This window comes from Fusarium coffeatum (genome assembly GCF_003316985.1).
Source record: "Fusarium coffeatum strain FIESC_28 chromosome Unknown BRIP53273_contig_277, whole genome shotgun sequence".
In the NCBI taxonomy this organism is placed as follows: domain Eukaryota; kingdom Fungi; phylum Ascomycota; class Sordariomycetes; order Hypocreales; family Nectriaceae; genus Fusarium; species Fusarium coffeatum.
This window is the reverse complement of record NW_022158068.1, coordinates 1,429-10,317: the sequence shown is the minus strand read 5'-3', so window position 1 is coordinate 10,317 and position 8,889 is coordinate 1,429. Positions and strand designations below refer to the sequence as shown.

At 46.9% G+C, this 8,889-nt stretch overlaps 2 protein-coding genes across 2 annotated transcripts; one reads left to right on the top strand and one right to left on the bottom strand.

Annotated features, from left to right (window-relative positions):
* Positions 1–734: 734 nt before the first annotated feature.
* On the bottom strand, positions 735–1,737 carry FIESC28_10007 (uncharacterized protein; the record flags this gene model as incomplete). The annotated part of the gene is made up of 3 exons (XM_031164142.1): positions 735–1,017; positions 1,120–1,182; positions 1,235–1,737. The coding sequence occupies 3 exons, from the start codon at positions 1,735–1,737 to the stop codon at positions 735–737; spliced, it is 849 nt and encodes a 282-aa protein (XP_031011798.1).
* Positions 1,738–3,515: 1,778 nt separating this feature from the next.
* Positions 3,516–4,735, top strand: FIESC28_10006 (uncharacterized protein; the record flags this gene model as incomplete). The annotated part of the gene is made up of 2 exons (XM_031164141.1): positions 3,516–3,546; positions 4,152–4,735. 2 exons carry the CDS (start codon positions 3,516–3,518, stop codon positions 4,733–4,735), a joined length of 615 nt encoding a protein of 204 aa, XP_031011797.1.
* Positions 4,736–8,889: the final 4,154 nt, after the last annotated feature.

Genomic DNA, 8,889 nt, shown 5'->3' with positions numbered 1-8,889 from the left:
ACATTGCTCTTATGTCACCGCACTAAATTGCTTTTCAACCGCTTACATACAATCGTGTTGTACCCTGATTTAGCACGTCCCTCAACCAACACGACCCAACCGGTGCCTTTGGTCGCCCATTTCCTTGAATCTCACAGTAACAGCCAAGTGTACAATCATGTGTATGGATATTTTGTTTTTGATAGGGAAAAGCCTTGTTGTAGAGCAGCTTGCTATACCGTTAGCCCTTTGCAGTATATCGAGAAATATTTGTAACATAGAAGTGTGAGAAAGGAGATACAGCAAAGCTCCATACCAATATTGTATGGAGTATTGGCGAAAAGAAGGAAAGCACCATATTTTGCTCAAAAACAAACTCCATAACCAAAATGCTCCGGAGGCTTTCTAAAAATGTGCATGTCCTTGCCTCGACAGACATCCATCCCAAGCATGTTTCCATCATGCTGAACCATACCTGGTCGCCTTACATCTGTTAAATAACACCAGCCAGCTCTTCCCATCTAGAGTTATCTTGAGATAGAGCGTCAAAGGCTTAAACCATTCCCGTGTATACCCAAGAGCCTTGTAGCCTCTTACCGAAACAATATAATGCCGACCCACTTAAAGACCGCTATCACGATTGTAGTCATCAGTAACCAAGTAACCAACGCCTAGTATGACTTAGTTCAAAATCCAAGCTCCCAAATGTTGAAGTAATTATAGCATGAAGCATCTCCTGGTTGTTTTTCTTTTTCTTAGGTGCACGCCTCACGGGTTTCGTCGGCCTTTGCACTGTTTTTGAAGGAGATGTCCGTTTCGTGCAGTGGGTCTTGTAAACTCCGCTCCGCAGTTAGGGCACAATGCTTTGGCGGCTTGTCCTGATTTCTCGCGTTGGTGTCGTAGTAGATTGCTGAATGTCGAAAACTCTCGTCCGTTACACCCATGTTCCCAGCATCGTGGCTTTGGTCGGCTTTGCACCCCTCTCCTACGCCCCGCATGTTGCGAATTTGCGCCTCCAGGACACATGACAGTTCGCACCTGGTACATAAAACCGACGTCCTGACCAACAGGCACTAGTGGCAATCTAGCACTGCCTTGGGTCAGCTACGCTGGTTTAACATGTGAAGACCAACAACATACCTATACTGATTTGATCCGGCATAAACAGGTGCGTAATCCACAGGCATATTGTAGCTGGGTTGTCTATCGCAGATTAGCATGGTCCGGGCGCCGCCCTATGATCCAGGGGTCTTACAAGCTTCGTGGGTAAGTGGTAGGGTGTGCCGAAGGTGGTTGCCGATCTTCGAGAGAAGGACTATACGATTGTAGGTATGTCCAATTGTTCATTAAAGTCGGGGTGTCGTTCACAAGTGTTGCGGGTGCGGGAGCGGATGTGTGGGCTGGGGTAGCCATGGACCTTGTTGTGCTGGGAAGTGCCGTCGCCAAGGGGAAGGAATCAACATAGGGGCTACTGGTGGAACGGCGCATTCTGTCCACAAGCCTAGAGTCTCGACGTGCCCTATCCGATTGTCGCTTGACTTCTCGCTCATCTGTCGAAAGAGAGAATCGTGGGGGGGCTGATGTAACTGATCTTGACTGAGAGGAGACACGTTCCATTGAAGATAGTCTAGGACTAAACAAGCTATTTCCAGAGGTGCTCGACTCGGTAGGGCCTGTGGATTCTAAGTTAGCAACGTATCGACGAAGGAAGAATGAGTATTGCCAACTTGGGCCGCTAGAGGCTGAGTATAGTCCCATGGTGAAGGCAGGGTCAAACTGAAGAGCAACAGTACTTAAGGAAACAGTATCAGCGTCTGTCTAAGCTTTTAGGGTATAGAATGGTAATACCTGATGCTGGTTGGTTTTGATGGGCGGCAGCTTGGTGTTAAGTGTTGATGGCTCCTTTATGGCTGAGAGAGACGACCTAGACCCCTCCTACAGCTGGTCTGAATAGTTCCAGTTTGACTCAACGCCGGTCGAAGCCAAGGTTGGAAACTTTAGAGTAGGATTGAGGGGCAGATGTGGGTAAGTAAGAAGACTCGGCGGTTAGTGTGTTGTTGATGCGAGGTGCCAATGTGGTTAAGAAGTGGCGAGCTGGGTCAAAGGACTGGGGCTTATGAGAATGCCTTTTATACTTATTTATAATGAGGAAATATCGGAGCTGGACTTAGAACGTTGATCTATCTAAGGACCATCGGGGCCCCAAACACGACCAGAGACAGGATGTCGACTTATATGAAAGAGGGCAGTACACTATTCTTCCGTTGAACGTGCATGACGAAGTGAAGGAGAACTGACACGTTGAAAGAAACTTGAGTGACATTGAGCTATAGGTACAGGACGTTACATTACAAGGGTCTAAATTACAGTGAAGCCTGTTCCGTGGAGCGTACGCTGAGCGATAAGAAAACATGCCGTTAGCAAGGGTGACAAATGATTGCGGGAGTGGCACCATGGAAGAGTGATGGGGAGAAGAGCAAAGCTTGGAGTGCGCAGGATGTTGGTTCTCTGTCTTTTTACTTCACATTCCCACACAACGCTAATGATCTGTCATATATCATGCCAAGCCCGCCTATATTGGCATCACCAAGTGGCGATGTGCGAACGTCGTGAAGATTTTACTTTTGCCCGATGCCGTTGTCTTTGCGGTGGCCCGTGGTTCCATGGATACGCCCGGAATATGCTTAGAACTGCATTTGGAAGGAGCCGGGTTCGGAACCGGGATCGCCTAAGCCGCTTACAGGCTGATAGTGGGGAGCCTGTTGGACCTTCCTGTTTGGCTGGGGGACAATTTGTCGAACTACGAGTAGTAGTGGACTTGATTTGTTGTGGTGGCCAACCGCATTACTCGTTGGCTCGCCAACTAAGCAAACTTGCTTAGTTCGCCCCTCCACGGCGAGCCAACAAGATTGGTTTCAACCCAAAAGGCAACATCACCTTGCACTTCTCAATTTCTTAGCTCTCGATCGTACTGGTAAAGAACCACTGTATCAACTCAACAAACTCGGTAGCGCCTGTGCATACTGATGGTCGAAACTTGCCGTCGCTATTGCTTTTTTGAATCCGGAGCATCAGGTACATCGCCATTGGTAAAATCGAGAGATCCTCTGACCTCAGATCTACAGGCGCTACCGAATTTGTTGAGTTGAGGCGGTAGGCCATTTATCCCTCCATCCTTAGGCGTTCTGCTATCAGCATTCCAACAATGAACCCCAGCAATATAACGTCTGCAGCAAAACGCAAATACAACCGATATGGCTGGAAGATTCCATGCTCCCTATACTTACATGGGACCAGTACCGCCCTTCGGGTGTTATCCCTTCAGCGAATGCATGGTGCAAGAGGACGCCGACTTTCTGTGTTGCCTGCCGCCTGAAGGCCGCCAATCTATCTACAAGGAGCTTTTCGGCAATCGAAAAGTCCATACAGTATTTTTCTTGGCAGTAGATCACAGTTCACTTTCCCAAGCAAGCGTGGAGTTCCAGATCTGAAGTACCGTAGCTGTGAATACACAGACTCCGAAAGACCCCACCATCATGAGCCTAAAGAAGACATCGACACAAGATGGTATGTTCTATTGTATCTAATAGTGTAACTATCATTTTCTCTACCTCTAGTCTCGTTAGCGTTCAATGTGTTAATTATTATATCGTATTGTGGATTATATTACTGAGTAGTATTAATTGTACTCAAATTCTTAATTAAGCTTTCAGGTATCAATTAAGGGATATTTTTACTCGATATACCCTATACAAGCACAACGATGTATAGTGGGCCTCGTTTCAGGCTCTTCTACGCCCTCCCAGCATACCCCCTTTCACGAGACCACAGAGAGATATGACATCGGTGTCTGGCATTGTTTTGGAGGCAGAACCCCATTGGGAATAGAAAATCAGTGCTTGGAAATCCAGTCACGTAACGGTCAGGGTCCAAATACGCCCGTTTATTCGTCCATTACTCGACGAAATGGTGTTGGGTGGCTGGACTTTGTATTGTTTAGCGTCGCAGTCGAGTGGCCCAGACGAAATAAGCCTATGCTAGGGGGATGGACTAGAGAAGGAAAATATCTCGAACGAATGCCACGGCTCGTGGAACGGCATATGGCTTTGTACGATTTGGCCACCAAGTAGCACAAGCCAACCAAGCGATCTCATTCATTTTCTAAAGCTTAGTCTTCGAGTCTGATAAAAGAGTCCATCTTGTCATGGATACGCACAAAGAAGCTGTCTTGTGCATTGCCGAGAAAGTCCGCAATTTCCACGATCGTGACGAACCTTTCAGGCTGTACCACGGGTCGACCAACAGCACCCGGTACTCGGGTCGATATGCTGACAATGTGGTCGATACGAGCGAGCTTAAAAACATCTTTGAGGTGGACAGCAGCAAGAAGACAGTTCTTGTCGAGCCAAATGTTTCGATGGAAGCCCTTGTAGACGCGACACTACCACATGGGCTCGTCCCGCTGGTCGTGATGGAGTTTCTAGCTATTACCGTCGGAGGCGGCTTTTCGGGAACATCGGGTGAGAGTAGCTCTTTTCGATACGGAGCTTTCGATGCTACCATCAACTCGATCGAGATCATCCTCGCAGACGGAACGGTGAGCAACCCTTCGAAATACGACAGGCAGGATCTGTTCTGGGGGGCTGCTTCAGGCTTTGGGACTCTGGGAGTCGTCACGCTGTTGGAGATGCAACTCAAGGATGCAAAGCCGTTCGTCGAACTCAACTTTGGGATTAAAAAAAAAAAACACCGGTAGTGGCCTGCGTTGTTCTGGGTCACTCTAATGCTCCGTTTCATCGAGACGTCCAGAACATAATGTATTTCCGTGATTCTACCACGCAGTTACAGCAAGTCTACGAGGCTATCGTGAGCGTGCTTTCTTTGCTTCCTTACACTCTCTACATCTCGAGACGTTGCTTATGGAATGATATTTGCCGCCTCCAGCAACACACGGGACCCGCTCCTGTTTAAAGTTCCGATCCTTCGTCGGTTGTATCCCGTGTTTCTTTTTCTTATGAGCATATATATTTGCAAACTCCTTGTTGCAATCCTTACACAAGTCCCGCTTACCCCGGATCTTCTTCTCGATCTTCTTTGGTGTCTTCTGCTGCAAAGGGTCACCTCCCACATGTGAGTCTCCTTGAGTCTCACCTATTATATCCTCTGTTTGTACAGTACCGGAAGGCGCTGGGGTGTTCCCTATACATTGCCCGTTCTCCTGTGATCGGTTGTTTGTTGGTCGTTGAAGACGATAATCGTGAGTACTGATCAGATGTTGGTTTAGCCCTTGTTCTGGTATCTGTTCCGGACATTCTGGGCACGCGACTAATACGTGAAACTCATGTATATGGGTCTGCATGTCCGATTCGGCGAAGAGACCTTCACAGAATAGGCACTTTTGCCAACCGTGAATCTCATGGAGGTGTTGAGACATTTCACCTGCCTCCTGGTACTCACAGCATACTGTACATTTCTCTGTATGGCCGTGGTAATCAATGATGTGTTCCCTGATTTGCTCCAGAGGTAAAGGTTCGATTGTACAAAAGACGCAGTCTTTCATTGTATGGACGCGTCGTAGGTGATCGCGGTATTCGTCGTCAGGGATCAAACTCGGGCAATTCATGCACTTTCGGAGGTTGTGTGTCGCTACATGTTCGTCCATGACAGCTCTACCGTTTGCCAGATGGTCACAATGGGGGCATTCTGTCCACTGATGGATGCCAAGCAAGTGGTCCTGCCGCGCTTGTTCGTCGATGTAACAACTGCACGCCGGACATTCTCTCCACTGATGGTGGTTCATGAGATGATGGTTGAGGTCAACGTCGGAGTGGCAATCAACACAATAGTGTAATTTATGTTCCTTCCAAAAATGAAGCCTCATCTCCTCTTCCGTAAACGATTCGTGACACAAAGGACAGGGACCTTTTATGTGTCTTGTCCTCTTCACAAGGTCCGCAAAGTCGTTGGAGGAAGGATTGCACTTTTGACACAGTACAATTCCGTGGTCCTTCTCAAGATGGGCTCTCATCTGATCAAGAATCTTATCTTCTTGGCAGACGGGGCACGGCACGGGCTTATGATACTCGTTTAGATGTCTGATAAACCTCCTAAGAATTGACAAATTCGAATCATCTTGGTACTCGGGGCACTCGGGGCATCTTATCAAACAGTGCTCTCCTTCAAGATGCTGCATCAGCTTGTTTTTCGCGACTTTTATCGGGCAGAAAGGACAACTGTGATGTTCATCATGCTGCTTTGCAAGGGACGCCGCCATCTCGTCGGAACACACGAAACATATCCGTCGGTTGTGATCGTTGAAAAGATGAGCGTGAAATTCAGAAAGGGCAACTATCTTGACGCAATGGTTACATTTTCTTTGCTCGTGTTCGCCAACATGGGACGTCAACGAGTTTGGTTTCATGACCATGTGGCACGTTTTGCATTCGACAAATTCTGTGCCTAATACAGGTTCTCGAAAAGGATCTTTCTCTTCGGATGACACGAACGTCTGAGGCCAGTTTCTGTAGTAGGCCACTGTTGGTCCTAAGTCGTTGGACTCAGCCAAGAGATACTCCTTAGCGGTATGAATATGCTTCATTTGAGGGAATCTGTCTAGATCCTCTGGGCCACGGTCTGGGTGACGGTGTAAACATGCGGCTTTGAAAGCTGAAAAAATATCCCTTTTATTGGAAACAGAAGTCGGGATGACACCCAGAGCGTCAAAGGGGCTATATGTCAGTTCGTACCACGTCATGGCGTCGGGATGAGGCTGGAATGGCGAGGTGATATCTGTCAATGAGAATGGCGAGTGAGGTTGACGAATGTTTGTAGAAATTGAAGATTTGAATCGACGCGTGAAATCGACGCGCGGAACTGATAAGTGAAATTGATTGCAGCAATTGAAGATTTGAATTGACGAGTGAGATCGAGGTGTGATATTGGTTGCAGCAATTGACGTGTAGGTTAGTTGTAATGAAAAATTGGAATTGATCAGCTGAATCCAAGATGCGATCACTTAGATATCTATCTGATAGGGGCTGACCATAACGTCCTAAGCGAGATTTCGGTCCGGAGAATCGTTGTTCCGGTCATCTGTCATCCACTCATTATTCAGCTCACTTTGCTTAACATGAAGTACAATATGATCATAGATGCTGCGGGGTCAGATCCACATCTACCGACGTTCATTGGCTCTAAAGATCCTGACAGCGACCTTGCCCCTTTCGAATGGAACTTTGATTGGCAACCAAAAGGTAAGCTACCCTGTAGCGACTGTGGTTTTGTATCTGGTCCCTGGATAGGCGCTTCTTGTCGACTTACGGTAGTATATTCAAGCTGCTAACAGTTCGCAGAATCATCTACAATATTCTTTAGCACATGTGATTACATCTTAAGAGTACGGTGAGTTCGTTCGACTTTTGCTCAAGAAAAACATTCAACAGCAATTTGTAATGGAAAGGGCTTTTTGGACTTCAAATATCATAACAAGCTGAACTTGAGTGGCCTTACTAGGTTATCCGTACTTTCAGTGTGTGAGGCGTTTGCCTAGGAACTGATTGGCTCAAAGGTTCCCACCATCCTTGAATGGAAAGAACTACCCAACTAGCCAAGATAGCGTTATCTTAAATGGTTGTTTCTATGTGTCGTTACTGCGGTTTGGCCTATCAGAGTAGGCGACCGTATGAGGCAAGGTGTGTGTTATGGATTATTGTGCCTGTTCCCCGATCTCTTTCGCCTACATGGGAAAAGCTGGACAGGTTTTGAATCAAGTATAAGATTTGAAGTCCAATACAAATCAACGCAACGTAGTCGAAGCTCTGTATGTTCACAGGGTCTCCAACCCTATCTAGTCGTGTCTTTTTTGTCTTTCTTTCAAAACCATGAGTCTCAAGGAAACTTACCCTCTTCTTTCCGTGCATACTGAACGATTCGACCATGAACAGGGATTTACATCAATCCTTGTGCAGTCTAAAAACATCGATATTCTGCTATAGAACTTGAATAGAAGTCACTCCTGGACTTGCCGGCTGCAGGGATAGAGGTATCACCACCAGGACTACTATGTGGAACATACTGGTGGCATAGTGATAAAAATCATGCTGATCACAATGGTATAGCCAACCGATACTTTCACTTACAACGCCAGAAAGGTTGTGAGGATCTATGATGAGCTTATCAGGCCCCATTGTGATAAGGGTCTCCAAAGAAGAAGCGGACTGTAGAGCAAGGCATTGTGAAGTGCGGTTGATGTCTGGTATATAGGTCATGTCTCTGCTTTCAACTATCCCTGGGGACTTACTGACGTTATTTAGGAGGTGTGGTTGTGGTGTATGTTGTTGATGATGGAAGGGAGAGGAAAAAAAGCCTTATGGAAGCAAGGAAAGAAAGGCGTTTATGCTGTGCCTAAGCCTTGTGTATAGGGCAGGTCAAATCAAGGTCATATGTGGGGAAAGGAGTGACACTGCCCTGCGCAAAGTGTAAAAATCACCAAAAACCTTATCTGATCGGGCTGAACTCAGCGAAACAAGGTACCTAACGGAACCAACACCAGGAAAATATATTTTAAGCTACTTGGCAAACGACACCGTAGTTGATCGCAATCGCACCAATTAATGCACTTAAATCTTTGACGGTATATGTCTCGGACGTACAACCCGGCTTTGGTGACCGTAAGCCTTGTGGTTTACACGCGTAGACTTTAGAGAAGCAAACACGTAAGATTCGCATTAGCATAGTCGTAAGCGTCCAGATACCCTAACAACTGGACCATGGAAGCACATACCACCAACACATGAAAGATTGTATGGGAGCCGCAGAAGTCGAAATGACCAGGGTAGCGTCTTTCAGGGAATCTGGTCTTCGAAAGGCGTGTGTTAGGGAAGACATACATTTCTGCAAGACTATGTGACT